The 24,547-nt window shown below is 41.0% G+C and overlaps 1 protein-coding gene across 2 annotated transcripts in view; it reads left to right on the top strand.

The window, feature by feature from the left end:
* The window catches only part of LOC122558947 (protein shisa-5-like), a 74,524-nt gene extending 55,786 nt beyond the window's left edge, over window positions 1-18,738 (top strand). For both annotated transcript variants that reach the window (XM_043707920.1, XM_043707922.1), the window contains 3 exons: window positions 3,718-3,836; window positions 13,660-13,878; window positions 16,955-18,738. In XM_043707920.1, coding sequence (XP_043563855.1) covers window positions 3,718-3,836; window positions 13,660-13,878; window positions 16,955-17,100 — 484 coding nt within the window. In that variant the 3' untranslated portion in view covers window positions 17,101-18,738. The remainder of the gene's footprint in view (window positions 1-3,717; window positions 3,837-13,659; window positions 13,879-16,954) is intronic.
* Window positions 18,739-24,547: the final 5,809 nt, after the last annotated feature.

Here is a 24,547-nt window from a genome sequence, read left to right as displayed (position 1 = left end):
GCGGAAATGACGGCGGATGATGCGCTGTACATGGAGATTGGTGGGGTGGTAGGTGAGGACCAGTGGGGTTCTGTCCTGGTGGCGGTTGGAGGGGCGGGGTTCGAGGGCGGAGGAGCGGGAAGTGGAAGAGATGCGGTGGAGGGCATCGTCGACCACATCGGGGGGGAAATTGCGGTCCTTGAAGAAGGAGGCCATCTGGGATGTGCGTTTTTGGAACTGGTATCATGAATTTACCCTAATGTCTTTTAAATGTTGTAACTTTATTTGCATCAACCACTACTTCTGTCATCAACAAAATGTAAACAAATTGTCAAAATCTGTTGTGTCTGCGTAAACATGGTGTCACTATGTTTTTGAGAATGATCATGACCTGGTTGGTTCATGCTGGTGACTAGGTATTCTAATTATGAAAGATCCTTCATATATATAGTTCTGTCATTGTCTAAGTTTACGCTGCAGCATTATGATTTAAATAACAAAGAGTGACTTCGATTGGGAATCTGGACAGAGTTAAGACAAGTCATACTTACACTACAGTTTACGCTATTGACCAGGCGAACACTGAAGCTGTACTGTGTATGTACCTAGATTGTAACAGCTCCAATAGATTGAGTGCTTCAAATGGCAGTAGATGCAAGAAACACTGGGGTTAGACATAAATGCTGCCTTACCCCAACTTTGTGCAGAGTCCAAATTACTGTAATGATTTAGAAAGCATTGGATTGTGTCATCATCATCTTATCCCCATTTTTGTGCTTGATGCTGTCTGGAGTCTTCCCAAGTATAGACTGGGGTAGAACAGAGGGACTCCCAGTCACTGCCACATTAGTCCATGATTTCAGTGCACCACTTTGTGTATACACCATAAGGGAAGATGTGAATTGGACTCTAGTTGTATAATGAAAGCAAAGAATTGCATTTACATAGTATCTGCAACGTCTATGATATTTCAAAGCACTTTGTAATCAAAGAGAGAATTTTGAAGTGCGGTTAGTTATAATGCTGTAAATGTGGCAATCAATTTCCCAATGCAAATTCCCACAAACCATATTATGGTTGTAAAAAGATAATCTTCTCCATGGGGGATGGTTATTTGGATATCAAATCTCAGCTACTTAGGTATTGGGTCTTTTTGCTTTCCAATTGATCTAGGAAAGCAGCGATCCATTGAGAGTGAACCAATGGAAAGCAACTGGCAGGATGGAGTCCCTGGCCAAGTACTCCGATCCCATGCAGACCAACTGGGAGGTGTGTTCCATGGGAATCAGTGCTGGGTCCACTGTTGTTTGTCATTTATATAAACTACTTTGGATGGGAATATAGAGGGCATGGTTAGTAAATTTGCAGATGATACCAAAATTAGTGGTTTAGTGGACAGTGAAGGAGGTTATCGAAGGGAACAACAGGATCTTGATCAATTTGATCAGTTGGCTAAGAAGTAATAAGTGGAGTTTTAATTTAGATAAATGAAAGGTATTGCAGTTTGGAAAAACAAACAAAGGCAGAATTTATACAAATAAAAGGAGGGCCTTGGGTAGTGTTGTAGAACAGAGACCTAGGGTTTCAGGTGCATATTCTTTTTGAAGTTTGCATCACAGGTTAGACATGGTGGTTAAGAAGGTGTTTAGCATGCTTGCCTTTATTGCTCAGTCCTTTTGGGTATAGCAGTTGGGAAGTCATGTTGAGGTTATACAGGATGTTGGTGAGGCCTTTTCTGGAATACTGTGTCCAGTTCCGGTCACCCTGTTACAGGAAGGATATGATTAAGCTGGAGAGGGATCAGAAAAAAATCATGAGGATGTTGCCAGGAATGGAGGGCTTGAGTTTTAAGGAGAGGCTGGATTAGCTGGGACTTTTTCATTGGAGCATAGGAGGGTGAGGGGTTACCTTGACTGAGGTTTATAAAATCATGATGGTAAGGTGAATGGCAGGCGTCTCTCCCCTAAAATGAGGGATTTCAAGACTTAGTATTTTTTTGAAGGTGAGAGAAGAAAGATTTTAAAAAGAACAGGAGGGGCATTTTTTTTTTTACACCAAATTAGAATACCCTTTAATGTCATGTGGTAGTTCGTGAGTGGAATGAACTGCCGAAGGAAGTGATGGATGTGGGTGCAATTACAACATTTAAAGGACATTTGGATAAGTATATGAATAAGAAATGTTTGGAGTGATATGGACCAAGTGCAGGCAGGTGGTACTAGGGGTTTCAACATGATATCCCCAGAACACTAGCCTGGGGTTCTGTGTTAAGAGGTTAGTGATGTTACCAATACGTCATTGTCTCCCACATCACCGAGAAGAATGTTTTTGTGGACTAATGGCTGCAGCATTGGGCAAGTGTTAAGAGGAAATCTCCGGAAACCCATTTAATTGCAGTTGTGGCAACCCTTATGTTAACTATAGCCGAAAGCAGAGGCAACCCTGTCTGAACTCATGCTCATGTTAGACCTGTGGATAGCAGCCTTAACTAAAGTCAGGATCGAATGTACCAGGAGGTCCTTTAATCCATTCATCCTGAAGAAAGGAACTAATATACGTTTTAAAAACTGTGTGTTAACCACATTTGCCTTTTTCAGATTATCATCTATTGAATATTTATTTTTAAAAAATGGATCTTGAGATGGCAAGTTGACATAAAATGAGTTGTCTTGGTATGTCCAATTAATTTACTGGGTGATTTATTTAGAATATTAGTGCACTGATAGATGACTTTTTGTAATAACATTGAATTCTGGGAGTAATTAATGCTATTGATCGAGAGAAGAATTGAGTCATCGGTGCAAGTGATAATTTCATTAGATCTCTGCTCCTCCACTATTGAGTGGTCAGTAAGTCAAGCCAAGATTCATTAAAACAAAAGATTTTATATGGTGATTGACTGACTGCTTTGAGGAAATTGTTGAGTGTCTGATGCCAGTACAGTATCCCATGTGGCAATATAGTATATGTTGCTAGTGGGAGCAAAAGAATATCATCTGTGTAATGCAAATGATAAAAATTTAAAATAATATTTCAAGCTTTCTCTGGACGAAAAATTCTGTGGTAATTTTATCTTTTCAGGAAGTAAAGGCAGATTGAGTGTGTTTTCAGCAATAATCTTGTTTGGCACAAAATTGCAATTTGCTTATACCATATATAACTGTGCTTTAACATCACGATGCACCGTCACCCTGTAAATGTCACTGGATTAATGAGCCAGTTGCTCAGACTATTGCATCGGCAGCCCATGTTCATATCAAACTACGTGAAATTTAAATTCAGCAATTTTTAAAAAAGCTATAATTAGAAAGCTAGTATCAATAATAGTGACTGTGATTGTTGTAAAAGTCAATCTAGTTAATTAAAGTGCTTTTGGGGAAGGGGAGATCTGCTGTCCCTAACAGGTCTGGCTTATCTATGATACCAGACTTGCAGTGATGTGGTTGCCTCTTAAATGCCCTCTGACATAACCAAGTGAGCCATTCACTTCAACAGCAATAAGGGATGGACCACAAATCAACAAATTCTTGCTTTGCCAGCAATGTCCACATCCTTTAAAATGACTATTTTACATCCTGATGTTCTAAATCTGTAAATATTTTAATATTTTTACTCCTGTTTGTTACAGCTTTTAATGAAGGGTAGATGAGAGTGATTTATGTACGAAAATGCTGTGCTTTATAGCTCATTCCTCTCTCAGTTCTTCTGCTAACCTGCTTTGTTTTGTTTCTCCCTCAGTTTTAGCTCTGTTGTTGCAATCGGAGTGAGCTTCTTTGGGATTTTTCTCTTCTCGCTTGTGCTCTGTTTATGCTGCCCTTGTTGTCTTCTGTACAAGATGGCACGAAGGGGACGTCAGCGTGAGTAGCCCAGATTTATCATTTTAAGCAAGTTCCTTGACCTTGGATTGTTCTTTTGTAAGCAGGTTGTACATCTCTTTGGTGAAAAGCACAAGCACATAAGAAATACCGAGTTGCAGTGAAATCCTGGACATACCATATTGTCTCTTGTACCACTATCCAAAGGATAGTATACTTCCACATGGATGAAAAGTGTGCATAAATTAATCATGGTTTAGGAAAATTGTTTCAGTCCATCCAATTCACTCACCTAGACATCTGCTAACCATTCCAGACTCCGGCCAAACTGTGTTCACTATTTCTATATGGTTTTGACCTTTTGCCTCTATTGCCCTACTTGGAAGCTTTTTCCATTAATATGGTGAAGAACTTTTCCATATCTGTCCTTGGAAGTTTAGGTCAGAAGTCAGGCGACACCAGGTTATAGTCCAACAGGTTTATTTGAAATCACAAGCTTTCGGAGCACTGCTCCGTCATTAGGTGAAGTGAAGGCAAACACACAGGTGCAGAATTTACAGGTGGAGAGATCAAAAGATAGTAGTACAGACGGTGTGATTGCAGTATCCACAGGCTGAATAAGAAGTCTTTGCGGGTGTAGAATCAGATGGTGTGAGTAAAGTGTCAGCAGCTGAATAGCAAGTGAAGGGATGGTCTATGATCTGATTGAGGCACAGAGATATTACAAAAAATTTAAAACAAATGGTGCTGGAGACAAACCAAATAACTGGGATAACATAATAGGTATAGACATCCGCACCAACCAACCCAACCGCCCCATGGCTGAACAGTTTAACTCCCCCTCCCACTCCTCCAAGGCCATGCAGGTCCTTGGCCACCTCCATTGCTAGACCATGGCAACACGACGCCTGGAGGAAGAGCACCTCATCTTCCGCCTAGGAACCCTCCAACCACAAGGGATGAATGCAGATTTCTCCAGCTTCCTCATTTTCACCCTCCCCCCCTTATCTCAGTCCCCTCTGACTCAGCACTGCTTTCTTGACCTGCAATCATCTTCCCGACCTCTCCGCACCCACCCCCTCTCCAACCTATCACTCTCACCTTAACCTCCTTCCACCTATCGCATTCCCAACACCCCTCCCCCCAAGTCCCTCCTCCCTACCTTTTATCTTAGCCTACTTTTATCTTAGCCTCATTCCTGAAGAAGGGCTTATGCCCAAAATGTCGACTCTCCTGCGCCTTGGATGCTGCCTGACCTGCTGTGCTTTTCCAGCAACACATTTTTCAGCTCTGATCTCCAGCATCTGCAGTCTTCACTTTCTCCCATAAGAGTCACGTGCCAAGGATCTAACCAAGTAGCAGATAATCCAAAACTGTACAAACTAATTAAGGTAGAAAGATCGTAACAAGTTGTCAAGATGATGGTGTCAAAACAGGATAGTAAGGAAGATTTAACAGATACAGAATGATATGGTGGGGCCACATGTAGCCCGACATGAGGCTGTCTCCATGGGTACTGATCTTGGCTAGGTTTAAAATAAAAAAGGTACTTCATCCTCTACTTCAATTTAAAGTCATATCCTAGGTGTATGTTTTCCAAACGAGCATTAAGCATGCCTATAAAATCATTGTATGGATTCTTCTGCTGTCCTACTTCATTGCTCAGATTCTTGGAGATTTGAGAGACTTTTCTCTACTGCCTCCAGTGGATCAAGAAATTGAGCAGCATAATCAATAATTATGTAATAATTGTAATTCTTAATCAAGAATGCTAAGTGAGTGTCTGTCTCTCCCTGTCTCCACCTGACCCGTGCATGCTCGCTCGCTCTGTCACATGGTCTCTGCTTCTCTCTCCTGCGTTTGTCTCCCCCCCATTTATTCATAGTGTATGTAATTCATCTGTTCTTTTGTCCTTTTAAAGGACTACAATTAAGAAAATCCCCAGCATCCAATGCCAACATCCCAGGGTTTTAAAAGAGAGTTGTAGAGAAAGCCAATGTCCTAGATGTGATTTTCCAAAATTCCCTAGATTCTGGAACAGTTACAGCAGATTGGAATTAAAAGTTAGCAAATCTGGCATTGCTATTGAAAGGGAAGAAAAGAGAATCCAAACGACATGTTAGCCTGACGTCAATTGGAGGTGATTAAACAAGTGTTAACAATGCACTTAGAAAATCAAAGTATGATCATGCAAGGTCAATGTGGTTTTCCAAAACGAGAGATTGCATTTGACAAATAGTAGGAGTCATAAGAGGGTGTAACTAGTGAATTAAGAATAACCAGAAGACATGGATTTCCAAAAAGCATTTGATGAGATTCCATACAAATCAGTAAATGAGAGATGGGCTTATGGAGTTGGGAGTAATATGTTAGTATAGATAGGTAGACTGGTGATTACCTGTTAACCAAGAAGTTGAGAGATGGATTAGGCGTTTCCAGGTTAGCAGGTTCTAACTAGTGGAGTGTCCTGAGGATCAGTGCTGGGGCTTCGGGTGTTAACATTCTGTATTGATCAGTTTGAAGAAGAGTAAGGAGCAAGTTATCTTGCTTACTCAGAATAAGGTGCAGGCTGAGATTATAACCTTTTGCAGCCTCCTTATGTCCTTCTCACCACTTAAGTGAGTAGACAACAAATTGGAAGATGGAATATAATGTGGGGGAAAATGGTCAGCTTTTCACTTTGGTGTAAGAACAGAAAGATAAACTTCTTTTTAAATTCATAAGTGTTGATCTTCAGAGGGACTTGGGTATCCTCTAACAGAGCATAGTACATTTGCGTGCAGATACAGTGAGCAAACAGGACGACTAATCACACGCCAGCCTTTATTGGAAAGGGCTTAGAGTGCAAGAGTAAGGGAGTCTTGCTGCAGAAGTGTCCTGCTTTGAGACTCCATCTATAATACTGTGCAAAGTTTTCATAGTTATAGCAGTGATCTATTTGTATGGTATGTGGCACAGTGAAGGTTTATTATAATTATCTGTGTACTCCCGAGTTGATCTGTGATGATTGGCTGGGTAAGTTTGGCATATGTTCATCGGACTTTAGAAGAATGAGAGGTGATTTCACTGAAACATACAAGAGAGGGCTTCAGAGATATTGTTTCCCCTGACTAGGGAAGTCCAGAACACACACACAAGGTCTGGGAATGAGGGGACCAATTCTTTAAGACATAGGTGAGAAATGTCTTCACTGAAACAATTCTCTACTTCAGAGGTTTGAATTGTTGAATATGTTTAAGACTGAGACATATAGACAGTGTTTTTGTTTCTCAGGGAATGGAGGGATATGGGAAGCAGGAATGCAAGTCAACTTGAAGCCAGTGATTTGTTCATGATCTTAGATTAGATTTTATTTAGTTTGCTTACAGTGTGGAAACAGGCCCTTCGGCCCAACAAGTCCACACCGACCCGTCTAAGTGCAACCCACCAAGACCCATTCCCCTACATGGAGGGGAACTGGAGCACCCGGAGGAAACCCACGCAGACACTGGGAGAATGTGCAAACTCCACAGAGTCGCCTGAGGCGGGAATTGAACCCGGGTCTCTGGCACTGTGAGGCAGCAGTGCTAACCGCTGTGCCACCGTGCCAATGATAGAGCGGGGTTGAGGGCTCAAATGTCTAATCTTGTTCTTACCCCTTGAGTTCCTATGCTGTTCTGCTAGGACTTTACATTTGTCTTCATTAAATTTCATATGTCACTGTTCTGCCCACTTACATAAGGTCATAGGGATGTACAGCATGGAAACAGACCCTTCGTCCATGCTGACCAGATATCCTAGACTAAGTAATCTAGTTCCATTTGCCAGCACTTGGTCACCATTCCTCTAAAATCATTCTTATTCATATATCTATCTAAGTGCCTTTTTAAATGCTGTAATTGTACCAACCTCTACCACTTCCTCTGGCAGCTCATTCCATACATGCACCACCCTCTGCGTGAAAAAGTTGCCCCTTAGTCCCTCTAGTTCTGGATTCCCCCATGTCCCTCATTATTTTAAACCTTAATGAGGTCACCCCTCAGCCTCCGATGCTCCAGGCCTATCCACACAGTTTGTAAATTGAGTTGCCTCTTCCAATTTTCACTGACCTTCTCTAGGCTGCCATCATCTGCAAATTTTAACAATTTTGTCAGGACTGTGACCCTCTGGAATTTGAAGTAACTGTAAGACTCTGAGGGCTCACCACACTCCACATGGATTGCTTTGACAGCTGTGTATAGTTGATCTGTTGCATATGGACATTTTTAATTTTATATTGTTACAATCGCTGTGTTTGGATTTTGCATTTGCATCATTTTCATCATTCTCCATCTAAGCTATTGTGGGGGATCTCCTAATAATATGTATGTCTGAAAATTGAAATCTGGTGAGTAAAAGTAAGAAAGCCATCCAACTGAGAATGAGTACTATCAGGCAAATGCAAGTTGTGCAGTGTAAGTACACAAAGCTAGTGGTAAATGGATTTTGACTGTTAATCCTATCTTTTTTCCCCAGAGTTGAAATGTCTAATAGTAGGCGGATGCATTTAAAGTGAGAGAGGGAGAAAAGTTAAAAGGCGATCTGAGGTGCATGTTTTTATACCGAGTGTGGTAGGAGTCTGGAATGCCCTGCCTGGGGTATGGTGGAAGCAGATATGATAGGGGTATTTAAGGGACTTTTAGATAAGCATGTGAATATGCAAGAAATGAAGTAAATGGACCAATGGCAGGTAGAAGGGATTAGATTAATTTAGCGTCATGTTCATCATACCATCATGGGCCAAATGGCCTGTGCTGTACTGTTCTAAGTGTTTCTTGGGTTGCTTTGTGAGTAGAAGCTACAGAATTGTTCCTAACTGAGTTTTATCTGTTTTACCATAACTGGCTCCAAATAAATGCAGGTGACTGTGGGTGAGCTTGCTCACCCTCTCCAAAGATATTACAACCCACTACCCTGTCACCTTCCCCATTTTATTACCCAAGTACCCATGGGTGTAATGAGGGACATTTTAGCACTTGTGTGGGATTGTACTGTCACTAATACGTTGCTGTGAAGTGGAAATCATTTTCACTTGAGTTGCTAGCTCCGGGTGAATGGACACTCTGTCACATGACCAGCTACTGCCACCTGCCTTTCCCCTTCAATCCAACAGCCTTTGGTCTCCACTCTAATCTTCTTTGACCATTTCTGACATTAAAATTACAGTTTCTGTTTTCAAGTGCACCCATAACCATTCTCATGGTTCCCTTCCAGCAGCAACTTGGAGATGTATCAGTAACTCTTTAAAACTCTGGTCCTGGTGGGCTGACTGCCCTATTTTGCACCACTGACTGTGTGACTCTGTCATTTTTGAATACGGGCCTTTTTATAATGTTTTGTCTCATTTGCTGTACATCCTGAAATAAATTGATTCCATTTTAGACCATTGCCAACGGAAACGGCACTCACTGACGTCATAAAAAACCAAAACAACGTTTTCTCAATAATATTTGAGTAAAAGTGTCGGCTTCCCAAGTGCTAACTTTCTGTTTCCAATGCTAAGTATGTGTCAATAGGTTTCATGCTTGTGCAGTGAAAGGACTTTGAGGGTTGGGTTACAGGGCTCTGTTGTTACTTCCCATGTCACCTGGTTGGAACTTAACTTTGTGTGGCCTTGGTTAATAGTAAATATTTCAAATTAATAGGACGTCAGTGCTTTGCATTTAAGGAAATGGAACAGGAAAATCTCTGGAACCCTGTTTTACTATTTGTTTAAGAACCAAGCTGTACTTCTTTTTAACTTGAGCTTCCAGAATCTAAAAATATTCTGGGCAATGCGCATGGAGGGGAAAAAGTTTGATTTCCCTCACTGATTGTAATTGACCACAAGCTGCTGGCTTCCTGACTGAGTCATTCAGCTGAATCTGCTCATGCAGCATCATACAGTCCAAACTGGAAATATTTCACTTAGCAGGAGCCTGAGAGAACCTTTCAAATGGCCATAGTAATAACATTTCACCTCCATTGACTTATCTGTTATTTATTTAATCAAAACAAATCTAATACAACATTTCTAGTAAGAAGTTCAGACATTATAGTGCTTCATAGTAACATCCATAACTAAAATTGAATCACATGCTCTTCCTTTATTGGTCAAACTAATTAAAATTGCAACATCTGTGTTAAACCAGAATCCTTTCACATTTTGTCAGTATCTACCAACTTCCACAATCTTGTTCTTGGGAGCTGATGAAGAAAGGATTTGATCTAGTGGTCTCTCAGAAGTACTTTTGACTTTACCAACTAATGTAATGCAGTGGTCTTTGTCCACTTCATGAGGTCACACAACTAGAAGATGAATAAGCCTGTCATGTTGAGGTTGTATAGAACATTGAGGCCTCGTCTGGCATACAGTGGCCAATTCTGGTCACCCTGTTACAGGAAGGATATTATTCAACTGGAGATGGTTCAAAAGAGATTTACCAAGATGCTGCCAGGAATGGAGGGTTTGAGTTATGGGAAGAAGCTGGATAGGCCGGGACCTTTCTCTCTGGAGCGGAGGAGGTTGAGCTTATAGAGGTTTAAAAAATCATGAGGGTATAGATAAGGTGAAAAGCAGGTGTCTTTTCACTACGATGAGCAATTTCAAGATTAGAGGGCATTTTTTTTTAAGGTGAGAGGAGAAAGTTTTTTAAAAAGACGTGGGGCAATGTTTTTACGCAGTGTGGTCCTTGTGTGGAATGAAGTGGTGGACGCTTAGAAGTCTAGATTATACATGATTAAGAGGGAATATGGGCCAAACACAGGCAGGTGGGACTAGTTTAGTTTGGGATTATGGTGGTCATGGACTGGTTGGACCAAAGGGTCTTTTTCTCTGCTGTATGACTCTGACTTTAAATGGTCAGGTGAGATGGGGAGAGGGGCACGTAACATTTTGAAGATGAAAGCAGGATAAGCCATCAAAAACATGAGTACAGAAATTGGAAGGTAAGACAGATGAACTCATAGCTGGAAAGATGGTGAGGAATGGGGGGCTTTAATTTCCTGGGATACTGGGACTCTCTCTAGCAGAGATGGCACTAGCAGGAATGGCTGCATCTGAACAGAGCTGGTCTGAGTTTGTTGCAAGGTGTTTTGGTAGTGAGGAATTAAACTAATTTAGCAGGGGACTGGAAACCAGGAGAAACTACTATCAAATAAAAACAGGATGCATGAAATGCTGGGAGAGGCTGACAGTGCTAAAGTAGAGAAATGTAGCTGAAATCAAAATAAGGGAGGAAATGGTGAGTTTCACTGCATGGCGTATAGTTAACAAGGTTTGAAAGTTACAGGGACAGACTATCTTGTGGCACTGTGATTTTGTAACAATAAAAGATCTTGTTCAAGCCAGGGTAGGTATAGATGCTAAATATTCCTAGGTCAAAATGTTCAGGAAAGATAGGAAAAGAAATAAACAGGAGGAAGAGTGGCATTTTTGGTTAAGGAGAGCATTGCAATACTGGAGAAAGAAATTGGTTTGGTGACAGTTAAGGGATAAGAAGGGTACAATGAAGTTGCTTGGTGTAATCTGTAGACCCATTAGCTCGTGAGACAAATATAGATAAATTAATCTGCAAGGAATTTATGAAGAGCTTTAAACATCAGAGAGTAGGTATTGGCAATTTTAATTACTCCTATAATGACTTGATAGTGAGAGGGGCAGGCATTTCTGGATTATCTTTGGGAGAGTTTGGCATTGCATTGTATCCAGCCAACGACAAGAGACAGGGTGGGTTGTCAGGAAGAAGGTAGGCCAAGTAAATGAAATGACAGTGGGGGAGTAATAATAATTACATGATGTTTAGGATAATGATTGAAAATGATATTTAGTTATTTCTTCCAGAATATGATAGTTGTGTCCCTGTGCGACCCCATGCTATACAAAAATTGGGCAGTGCAAATACACAGTGTTGGCAATGTAATCGTATTATAGCCAACGCACACTTTAAAACTTCCTGTTTTAGGAACAGTGTTGAGAATGTGTTGCTGGAAAAGCACAGCTGGTCAGGCAGCATCTGAGGAGCAGGAAAGTGGCTATATAGAACAGTCTGCCTTCAGTAGTTACACCGGCACCACACTCCACCTTTTCCTCCGCTACATTGATGACTGCATCGGCACCACGGAACAATTCATCAGCTTCACCAAGGCATTCCACCCCAACCTTAAATTCACCTGGATTATCTCTGACACTTCCCTCCCATTCCTAGACCTCTCTATCTCCATCCACGAGGACCGACTCGACACTGACATTTTTAACAAACCCACCAACTCCCACAGCTACCTGGATTACACCTCCCACACCCTACCTCCTACAAAAATGCTATCCTGTATTCCCAATTCCTCCGCCTCAGCCGCATCTGCTCCCAGGAGGACCAGTTCCACCACAGAACACACCAGATGGCCTCCTTCTTTAAAGACCGCAATGTCCCCTCCCACATGGTTGAAGATGCCCTCCAATGCAGCTCATCCACGTCCTGCACCTCCACCATCTAACCCCACCCCTCCAATTGCAACAACAACAGAATCCCCCGGTCCTCCTCTTCCACCCCACCAACTTCCGCATAAACCGCATCATCTGCCAACAGTTCAGCCACCTACAAATAGACCCCACCACCAGGAATATATTTCCCTCCCCACGCCTATCTACTTTCCACAAAGACTGTTCCCTCTGCGACTACCTGGTCAGGTCCACGCCCCCTGATAAGCCACCCTTGCCTCCTGGTACCTTCTCCTGTGACTGCAGGAATTGCAAAACCTGTGCCCACACCACCTCCCTCCAAAGGAGCCTTCCACATCCATCAAAGTTTCATCTGCACTTCCATACGTATAACTTATTGTATCAGTTGCTCCCAATACAGTCTCCTCTATGTTGGGGAGACTGGACACCTTCTTGCAGAGCGCCCCCACCACCCCGTGGCTTAACACTTCCACTCCCCCTCCCACTCTGCTGAGGACATGCAGGTCCTGGGCCTCCTCCATCACCACTCCCTCACCACCCAACGCCTGGAGAAAGAACACCTTATCTTCCGCCTCGGAATCCTTCAACCCCATGACATAAAATGTGGACTTCACCAGTTATCTCATTTCCCCTCCTCAGCTCCCCACCTTACCCCAGTTCAAACCTTCCAGCTCAGCACCACTCTCATGACCTGTCCCACCTGTCAATCTTCCTTCCCACCTATCCACTCCTCTCTGACCTTTCACCTTTACCCACCCATCTATCGCACTCTCAGCTACCTTCTCCCCAGCACCACCCCCCCCGGCCCCATCCCATTTATCTCTTCACCCCAGAGGCTCCCAGCCTCATTCCTGATGAAGTGCCCCGTCCCGAGACATTGACTTTACTGTTCCTCTGATTCTGCCTGATGTGCTGTGCTTTTCCAGCAATACACACTCAACTCTGATCTCTAAAATCTGCAGACCTCACTGTCACCTTAGGAACAGTGTTCCCTATTCACCCGATTGCATTACAGCCAACTCATGTTAACGAAAGATGCGTGAGTCAATTCAGCCCTTAAATCATGGTGAGGGTTGATATCCAGAATCGGAGATGCCAATCCCCACTTCACCCAATAAAAGCTGAGAGAAAGACAAACGAACAAATCCTTGCCACCACACAAAGGGGGGAAATGTATGCTGTCCTTAAGCTCACTTCAGCTGCAATATTTCCTCTAATGCAGGAGATTTAAAAGGTGATTTTTGCCTTGACTATATAATCTATACCCCAATCTGTTTTTGGTTGGGGAGAATTTTACAAATTTTGTTTGTCACCGTTCTCCAAGGACCCTTTCCTTTTTAACACATTTGATGATAAAAGCTGAATTAGTTTTGATGAATGAATTGATATTTGTCTGTCATTCTCTTTTAGCTGTGGTTACGAGTTCAACTACAACTACAGTGGTACAGTCTGCATACCCACAGCAACCACACGTACCAGCACAAGGTTTCGTTCCATACCAAGGATATTCTCCAATGCCAATGCAGCCAGCACCAGCTATGGGTCCCTATCCTCCAAGTAGTGCCTATCCACCACCATATCCAACTCCATATTCTGGACAACCACCTTCATATCAAGATACTGTGGCAAGTAAGTAGATTATTATAACATACTTCAGGAATAAACTTCTTAAGTATGAGTAATGTGATATACAGACTGGTTTGTAGCTTGGGAATGGAATGTCATTACATGTTGTAGGAGAAAGTGAGGTCTGCAGATGCTGGAGATCAGAGCTGAAAATGTGTTGCTGGAAAAGCGCAGCAGGTCAGGCAGCATCCAGGGAACAGGAGAATCGACGTTTCGGGCATAAGCCCTTCTTCAGGAAAGGCTTTCCTGAAGAAGGGCTTATGCCAGAAACGTTGATTCTCCTGTTCCCTGGATGCTGCCTGACCTGCGCTTTTCCAGCAACACATTTTCAGCTCATTACATGTTGTAGGCAGTGCTCCAGTATGCTCAATAAGCAAGAGTTGCCAATGAATTGGTAGAAACATGTAAACTTAAAGGCAAGAACAAGAAACCAAACATAACTTTGAGAAAATATTTAGAAAATATTAGCCCCATTGCAGCTAGTAAGGTCTCATGACTGTCTGTGCAGCGGCTTCCAAAACTGAAATGGAAAAATTGTGAAATTGAATGAGACACCTGAATTGACTAGGCACCCAAACAAGATGCATTGCCAGTTTTAAGTTCTTAGAATTGAGTACGATTATGAAAACTCCCCAAGTGGAAGATATGATTTGAACAATCAAAACATTAAGAAACTTAACATGGAGCATTTTGTTCTGAAGTTTGTCATTTGAGAGGTGACAGGAATGTGAAACCTATTTAGTTTTTAGTTATCCTTCTTTTGCAAATCTGTGAAGGATTCTCAAATGTAGATGAGTTTATAATTTTTCTTTTTAGAGTAGAGAGACTGGTAAGTGTTGTCCTTTTTAGCTTGAGAAGCTGAGAAGATTTGAAGAGTGATTTTTTTTAAAAAAAATACCTTTTCTAATAGCAGAAAGCTTTTTGTTCAAGTGATAGTGATAATTGTTTTTGATGGAAAACATTGGAATAAATTCTAAAAGGATTCAGTAGCAATACCCATTGAGTGCTACATTGGTCAAAAGTCCCTATGGGATGATATACAGTCAACAAAATGCATGAATGAAAGTAGACAAATTGATATTGCAGTTTTAAAACAGGCTTGTGAACAGGAAAATCTTCAAGTTGAAGTGGGTGGATAGTGCAATCTGACTGCTTTACAAAGGAAAGAGCAAATTTTGAGAAACTTTTAGAAATACTGGATAAAGGGCATTTGGAATTTAATGTACAGCAAAAAGAGGAATATAATGTCATATTGCACAATGTTGTCTTTTTTTATTTCTGCTTGTTTTTCATGATTATTGTTCAGCATATCAATTTCTTTTAAAATGTTTTTTAAAAGAGGGAATTTATTTTCTAGTCACACCTGGCAGGGTGTCCTGAGGCCACATTGGACCAAGGGATAGCTGATGGTGATATGTTAACTGAGGGTCATTGGAGTGTGAACTTGGCATGTTGTAATAAAACTTTGACGAGAAAAGCATATGCTTGGACTCCTGTCCAATCAATAGTTAACCACAAGTGTTTAGTATCCTGCCTTCTTGAATTGCTGTGCAGTTATTATTGTCTCAGTTTCCAAAAAGCCAATGACCAAGCTAACATATTTTAGGCTATCATAGACAGAGTTTGAGTCACTTCTACACTTTCCATTTCCCTCCTTTAACTTGAAGATATTCTTACCTCAAGCTCACTTACACAGTCCGTTACATACTCAGGAGAAAGCTGTTTTAGCTCATTGTTTGTTGATCCCAGGACATTGAAGTACTCTAGTATTGTGAGCTCTCATTCCTGTGACAGTAGTTTCAGGATATTGGCAGCATATTGAAAGAAATCAGAGTTAACATTTCGGATTGAGTGAGCCTTCCTCACTTCCACAGCCCAAAAGGTTAACTCTGATTTCTCCACCGATGCTGCCAGATCCGCTGAGCTTTTCCAGCAGTTTCCAATTTTGTCTCTGATTTACAGCATCCACGGTTCTTTTGGATTTTATTTAGTTTCAGGATGTATTGACCATCAATAATTAACTTTAAGGAGGTGGCAGTGGGCTGCCTTCTTGGGGGGGGGGGGGGGGAGGAATGTCTGTTGATTTAATTGCTAAAAAGAATAATAAGTGGCATGCTTTGCCACTTCAGGGGGCAGTTGGTGTAGGAGACAAACCTCTGATAGACTGGACTGGGTATACAGAGCTCACTTCCATCTGTAGAGGACATTAGTGAACCAGTTTTCTGGACAGTCCGATAATGATGTTGTCTCTTTTACTTTACCTGTTGCAGATTTGTATCTAAGCTGAAATCAAATTCCAAACTGCTATTGTAGGACTTAAATTCACTTTCACTGGATTAGTAGTCAGAAAGTTTGGATTACTGCCTGAGTGACATAATCACCTACTTAGTTCTGGAACAAATGCTTGATTGTTGTTCTTACACCAGTGTGTCTCTGGTGTAATTCACCTTCACCGCTGTAAATTCCCAAAAAGTTTAAAGTATTCCGGGTTTAAATATTTTTCGGTATTCCCGCTCTTGAATTCTTGCAGTCTGTTTCCCCACTGCGTGTTCATGGAGTGAGATCTTTCAAGACAGTTGAATCTGTAGGCTTTTTAATTTAAAACAAAATCCCACAGGATGACGATATGTGACTGCTCATGAAAATCAGAGATTGTGGAAGGAGGCGGCATGTCTACAGCTACAAAACCAGTGATCCCTCCTGCATTTGATAAAAGTGGGGAGTGCGATGGGTTGCTCAATTACCAGGAATGGAAATGAGTAACTGCTAGTCAACTCGACAGTGATGCCACCTTCAAAAGTAGAGGAAGGTGTTGAGGACAATTCGATTGAGAGCAGATGGAACAACGATGGACAATAGTGAGTCTGCTGGAATTGGTGCTTAAAATACAAGCCGTTCTTACCTTTTTAAGCGGTTAGAAGCAAGGAAAAGAAGTAAAGGATTGTGGGAACACATGGGGTTGGGATGAGGATAGACAGCTTCACTGTTTGTTTGTTCAGGATCCCTGTGTAACTTTAACAGAGAAATGTGTAAATGTCTTTATATTCAACACTAATGATCTATTCTGTTTTAATTTCAGCTAGTGCAAATGCGCCTTATCCAGGACAGCCACCGTACAATCCCGCTGCACAGCCACCATACAATCCCGCTGCACAGCCTCCATACAATCCCGCTGTACAGCCCCCATACAATCCTGCCTATGGAACTCCAGAGAAGTCACATTAATAAACATGTGGCCGTGTCTGTTGTCAAGTACGTTAACTGATCTATCTTAGCCTGTTACCATTTTGTACAAGATGAGTGCTGGAAAGGAATTAACTTGTAAGAATTTCAGATATGTTCAGCAGTTAACTGTAAATTACTTGCTTTTAAAAGAGTTTTTTTTGTCCACCCCCACTTCAGTTCTTCGACTGAGGAGATGTGAAATCTATTTTACCTTGGATATCTTCATTTTTTTTTTTCCAACTCTTTTCGACAGGTGGAGCACAACTTTCTTTTTGAATATACAAAACAAAAATATTTGCTTTAAGCTACCTTTCAATGCGAACATAGGTGTTTTGATATCTGCCTAATTTCCCCTTCTATGAAGGCTACCACTTCCTTGCTTGCAGTTAAATAAATGTTTTTCATGTGTGGCTGTTTTTTTGGATCCTTTTTCGAAAAGGAAATAAAAATATGCTGTATTTTGTTAGCTGTCCTTCAAGGGTTTTTGGCCATAAACCGAATGCAGAGATAAATCCCAAGTGTTTTATTGATAATGCCAGCAATTGTCATGAATCTCTTACTCCTGAAATATCACGAATCTGATGACTTTTTTTTTAAAACTCAAGAAATGGGAAAGAAAGTATTTATAGTTTTCTTTTATCCTTTGTTATTTTATCTCTGCCCTCCCTTTCATTACCTACTTTGATTTTGCCTTCAACCATCTGGCACAACTTTAGTCAGTGACTGAACTAAAGAACAGTTATCTTTTGTAAGAATTCTCCTCTGCTTTTTCACATCTTGGGCTTTGGGGGTCTTTCTTCACCCCCTCCTCCTAGGCAGAAGGATCCAAACAGTTGTTGGTGCAGTTTCTGAAAGTGAAGACAAATGGGCACATACAGTACATTATAAAAAGTAAAACAGACTGAGGATCAGGTCTGTTGCCTTACCCAGCGCACTGTCATGTAGTTCCTGAATCCCAGTTGTTTCCATGCAAGAACTGAAGGGAAGTAAAAGAAGCAATCTCAATGATGTAAAGACCAGCAGTACTGCTAGCAACGTGCTGCAATGGAGCATCGGAAAAGCCTTTCACCCAAGGGAGCATGATGAGCTGCAGAGGAAAGAAGGAATTAAAATCATTCCAAGTGAATAAAGACAATAACCTCATGAACTGTTTTCACGTTTTTTTTAACATTATGACTTGTAAACAGGAATGTTTGAAGATTTTACTGAAGAGATGTGTTAATATGCAGCTACACCATATCAAGGTAACTGCTTTGAGCCCCCACCCGACCAATTAGATTGTGGAATTCACCAAATACAAGTTTAAATCAGCTGAGTGCAGCATGTGTGCTGCCAAAAGCCACACTGTCCTCCTATTTGCGCGACAACTTTAAATTACCTTCCTCCTCCATCCTCCTGTACTTCCATCCAGCATTCTGAGACTGAGAGTGAGCACTTTGCTGTCATTTGCTTTATAATTATTTTGTAACTGTTGTCAAATGAGTTTTTTAAAAACTCAAACATTTTGATTTTGTTGCATTTATCAGGGGCAATTGGTTTAATTCAGATGCTGCAGTATCATTTGAAAAATATACATTACATTTAATGTTAATATTAGAATGGTTGTATTGTACAATAAAGTCAACATGTTCTTTCCAAGTATTGTGGGTTTATCAATTGTTTTAAAGCTATAATTGAATCAGCTGTAGGAAATTTGTACAAAACTCCTGTTTTTGTATCTTTTAAACTGGGGCCATTAGCATTTAATATGGGCTTTCCCAGTTCGTTTTCTATATTTCATTAGTGTTAAATATTCCAAGAATGGATATCAGATTTTGAGAACTAGGTAAAAACACTGTGATTCCATGTCCTGCATCAACCACAAACTTTTATTTTTGAGTTCTTATACCATCCTCCTTGTAGCCTCTCCTAACTATACTGTCAAGTAGTCATAGAATCCCTACAGTGTGGAAGCAGGCCATTCAGCCCATTAAGTCCACACTGACTCTCCAAAGAGCATCCAATCCCACCCAGACCCAACCCTGCATTTCCCATGGCTAATCCACCTAGCCTGTACATCTTTGAACTGTGGGAGGAAACTGGAGCCCCCAGAAGAAACCCATAAAGACACAGAATATTGCAAACTCCACGCAGGACTACCCAAGGCTGGAATCAAACCCAGGATGCTGGCGCTGAGAGACAGCAGTGCTAACCACTGAGTCACCATGCCACCCCGTTCAGTTCCCTGCTGAGGATCTGTCCCACTCCTTGATAGAAATACTCACCCTGACTGATTAACCAGGAAACAAAGCATTAAGTGCATGATATAAACAAAATATAATGGATACTGGAGCATTATACTATAGGCTGGAAATGCTCAGAGCAGAGAGGCAACTGCTCAGAAATGGCCAACGTTTCAAAAGCATTACCTTTCATTGGAGTGAGAAAAGATGCTGGTTCACTATTCTTCCCATTATGGATTCAACTGTTAGCCACAACCAGAGGAAAACCTCTGGTAAAAATGATCCTCTGGAATTTTTCTTAAGACCACTCTAGGTCGCAGTCCGTGCTTGCAAACCGTACTAGCAACTAGCCATGATATTTAGGAGAGTATCCATAATCTCCAACATATGACCTACAAACCTGTTCTTCGTTGTGCTTGCGTTCTTCAGTAGGATTATTCTCCGTTTACCCAAAATTCTTTAAACAAGTCTGAGAAACCATTTTAATTCAGTCAGTCTGCATCGGATACTGAAATGACTTCCAAGAGATCAAACAATGGTTTTCCAACTGACAAGTCTTACCCAGCCTCCTTCAATAGAAATAATCTAGCAATGTTTAGCAGTAATGAAGTGTCATTTTGTAATGTTTTGGATAGCAAATACAATTGATAGACCTCAGTGTTGTTCAATACCAGTAGTATGAGTATAGGATATACAATCAGTGTACAAGTTCCATTTTTATGGTGCTGGAGTGACAAACCAGAATCTCATCAAACTAAATCTGACATCAAGCTACAGAATGCAATATTACAACAAATGATCAAAGCTTGGTTGCAACAGTAGGTTTTAGTGAATGCCCTAGAAGATAAAAGTGTGAAGGAGACGTTTAGGGAGCAAATTCCAGAGTTCAAGGTTTGGAAGGTAAAGCCTCTTAAAAATAGCCATTTTAAAACCAGGTATTACAAAACCCCAAAATTGGAGGAGTGCAGAGTTCATAGGTAATGGGACTGGGGGAGGGGTATGGTAGGTTGAGGCCGTGGATGAATTTGGAAAATGTTTTACTGATATAAGTGATTAGCCATGTTAGATTTCCTGTGAAATTATAGGTGGGGCTACTTAGTTTCTGTAGGGTTCAGAGATCTGTGCAGAACCTTGATGTGGTGAGCCAAATCTAGTTGCTGAGATTCTGGGCTATGAAGCAGTGCATTAAAAAACAGCTTGTTACCAAATATCGAATAAGTGTAAAAACAAAATACACATTTATTAACCCCCCTCCACCTTTTATAATCTGGGTGATTTTTAACTCCAATTTTGGGGTCTTGTAATACCACAGTTTCAAACAATTCTGTTTTTGGAAACCACTTCTCGATGTCAAGCTCTGAAATTTGCTCCCTAAACTTCCCCATCTCTTTTTATTTTTTACAATATATTTTCACTTAGATGAAGGTTTAATGATTTGAATTTGTTTAAATTATTAACATGTGCGCCTGGGAGTAGAATTAATCTGGATTTTCACATTTGTTTCTAAAGTATAATTTAATGAATTCTTGCATTTCATCCAAACTGGAAGGTTTAGAGAGTGATGTCTGAATTTGGAATAAAATTTGCCACATACTCACCACTGCCCGGTGTCTCTGTGATAATGTTGAGTCTTTTTCATTTATGTCAAGTGAAAGACATATTCTACTGTATAAGTGTGTAAGGTTTACATGTTCACAATCAATTGTGGTCCTCCACACCTCAGAGTTGTAACATTGATTTGAAATCTACAAATAGTCTTTTTGAAATGTTGTCTTACTCAGACTCCTTGTGGAAATTGGACCAAACTACATCCGTTTCAATTTTTGGCTGTTAGTTCTTCTACCATGTGCTGCAAATTAGCAGCAATAAGTTTATCACTTCTTGATAAATCTTCATTCATACAACACATAATGGGATACCAGTTTGATTATAACAGTACTGATCATTTTGGACATTATGTAATCACTATGCTTTCCTACTTTCCTTAGCCTGGCAAAAATCCATTGAGACTAATGTTACTCCAACAGAACTGTGGGAAATATAGATTTTAATTTGTTTATTTAGTACCTGCTTGATCACTAAACTCGAACAAATTAATTGAAACCAAAGGAAAATTAATATTGGTGTAACTGTCTCCAACTTAATTATAATTAATATTGTGAAGATATTATTAAAAGGTGGTAAGTGTGTTCAGTAAATTGCTGATTTTTAATGGAATATTGTAATCAGTCATAGCATTTATTTTACCTTTGTGCTGTTCACCTGGTCTGGATGTAATTTGATTCACTAATTGGTGCATTGTCAGCAGACATAATGGATCTTTTAAACTCCCCATAGCTTTGCCCTCAATAACTTGCTTATATTAAATGTCACAGTGGTAGAATAGAGAACTAATGTGGTAAAAATGCGCTTTTGGAATGAAGAGCTTTGCAGTGCACATACTGTGTGCTATTTCTGAGCTGATGTTGACAGAGTTTATACCATGGCAAAATATATTACTCTGCTCCCAAGCAGAGTAAAAACGTTACTTTATACAGTTGAAGGAATCTATCTGTTCTTGGACCTTAATTGTTGAGAATAGAAAGCAATCTATAACATAACTGACTGACACTATGCTGCATCTCTTTTGCTAGACTCTGTATCCTTTCGATGAGCAGAGCTGATCCCAGAAACACATCTCTGCTGATACAGCTTCAGTGCTGCCCACAGTGAATAATGTTTGATATTATCCAACTCGCAATTCCTATCTTATAAGAATTCTCTTCCTTTTAACATTGTAGCATTCATTATTTTTAGCAATTGCTTATTCCAAATTGAGGAGATGAAATAGAAATAAACTGGGAAGTGGCTTAGAGATCAGAGGGGTTCTGGACTGTGTTACTGACTGCCATAGAAGATGTTGACCCTGTTTCACTATAAGAGGAGTATGCAGTGGTTCTCGATGGGCAGGAATAGTATTTGGACTGATTTCAATTACATGAAGTGGTTGAAGAGAATTTTAGAGTATTTTTTTCCGGTAGATTAGATTGGATTAAGTTTTTAGATTAAATTATGTACAGTGTGGAAACAGGCTCTTCAGCCCAACCAGTCCATACCGACCCCCCGAAGAATAACCCACCCAGACCCATTTCCATCTGACTAATGCACCTAACACTATAGGCAATTTCGCATGGCCAATTCACCTGACCTGCACATCTTTGGACTGTGGGAGGGAACTGGAATACCTGGGGGAAACCCACACAGACACTGGGAGAATCCCACGCAGACACTGGGAGAATGTGCAAACTCCACACAGACCAGAGGCTGGAATCGAATCTGGGACCCTGGTGCTCTGAGGCAGCAGTGCTAACCACTGAGCCACCATGCCTTGTATTAGATTATCGACCCAGGAGATTGCTAAACCATAAGGTACGGACATGGCAGCAGTTATGGAGGATTGTTGGAAATTCTGGTCACATCCTGTCCATTGAGTTTTGTAGCATACTATGCTTCACTCATTTTACTCCACATACTGGTATTATACACATATGTTTACCCAGATTAAAACTGACTTGGTACTGAACTGAAAGTTTAGAGGGATATGGGCCAAATGCTGGCAAATGCGACAAGATTTACATTGGATATCTTGTCAACTTATACTGATGGGACTGAAGGGTCCGTTTCTGTGCTGTATATCTCTGTCGTTTATTTTCAATTCCATGATTTCTATATTAACCCTCTTATTGCCTCATACTAAGCTCTCCCTCTCTTGTTTAATCAATCCTGTAACATGCCTTCACAGACCTTTTCTCTGTTCTTTCCTAGCTGAGCCTTTGCAGCACCGACTGTTCTCAGTTCTTGCATAAGAAACCTCAAGTGACAACAGTTAAATGTTGTGAAAGAGGCATAATTAGAGGAACAGTAAAAATTCGAATATCTGTTGTATCTACCTGCAAATTTCCTTTAACCAGACCTTTTGTATATTTCAGTGGCTGATTTGAAAAGATTTACATTGTTATAGCACCTTTTCTTGACCTATTTTGGTCCCCAAGTTCACAAAACTTAGTTGGGAAAGTATTTCCAGGCCAGCTGAAATAGCTCAGTGAAGAGAGTATTAAGGTGCCTGGTTCAGTTCTGTTTAGAGTCATAGAGATGTACAGCACTGAAACAGACCCTTCGGTCCAAACTGTACATGCCGACCAGATATCCCAACCCAATCTAGTCCCACCTGCCAGCACCCGGCCCATATCCCTCCAAACCCTTCAGCCTCCAATGCTCTAGGGAAAACAGCCCCAGCCTGTTCAGCCTCACCCTATAGCTCAAATCCTCCAACCCTGGCAACATCCTTGTAAATATTTTCTGAACCCTTTCAAGTTTCACAATATCTTTCTGATAGGAAGGAGACCAGAATTGCATGCAATATTCTAAAAATGGTCTAACCAATGTCCTGTACAGCTGCAACATGACCTCCCAACACTTGTACTCAATACTCTGACCAATAAAGGAAAGCGTACCAAACACCGCCTTCACTATCCTATCTACTCGTGACTCCACTTTCAAGGAGCTATGAACCTGCACTCCAAGGTCTCTTTGTTCAGCAACACTCCCTAAGACCTTACCATGAAGTGTATCAGTCCTGCTATGATTTGCTTTCCCAAAATACAGCACCTCACATTTATCTAAATTAAACTCCATTTGCTACTCCTCAGCTCATTGGTCCATCTGGTCCAGATCCTGTTGTAATCTGAGGTCACCTTCTTTGCTGGCCACTACACCTCCAATTTTGGGGTCATCTGTAAACTTACTAACCATACCTCTTACGCTCGCATCCAAATCATTTATATAAATGATAAAAAGTAAAGGACCCAGCACCGATTCTTGTGGCACTCCACTGGTCACAGGCCTCCAGTCTGAAAAACAACCCTCTACCACCACCCTCAGTATTCTACCTTTGAGCCAGTTCTTCATCCAAATGGCTAGTTCTCCCTGTATTCAGTGAGATCTAACCTTGCTAACCGGTCTCGAACGCCTTACTGAAGTCTATATAGATCACATCTAACGCTCTGCCCTCATCAATCCTCTTTGTTTCTTCAAACAACTCAATCAAGTTTGTGAGACATGATTTCCCACGCACAAAGCCATGTTGACTATCCCTAATCAGTCCTTGTCTTTCCAAATACATGTACATCCAAATACATGTCCCTCAGGATTCCCTCCAACAACTTGCCCACCACCGACATCAGGCT

Source organism: Chiloscyllium plagiosum, chromosome 18, assembly GCF_004010195.1.
Source record: "Chiloscyllium plagiosum isolate BGI_BamShark_2017 chromosome 18, ASM401019v2, whole genome shotgun sequence".
Classification (NCBI taxonomy): Eukaryota; Metazoa; Chordata; class Chondrichthyes; order Orectolobiformes; family Hemiscylliidae; genus Chiloscyllium; species Chiloscyllium plagiosum.
This window is presented reverse-complemented; position numbering and strand designations above follow the sequence as displayed.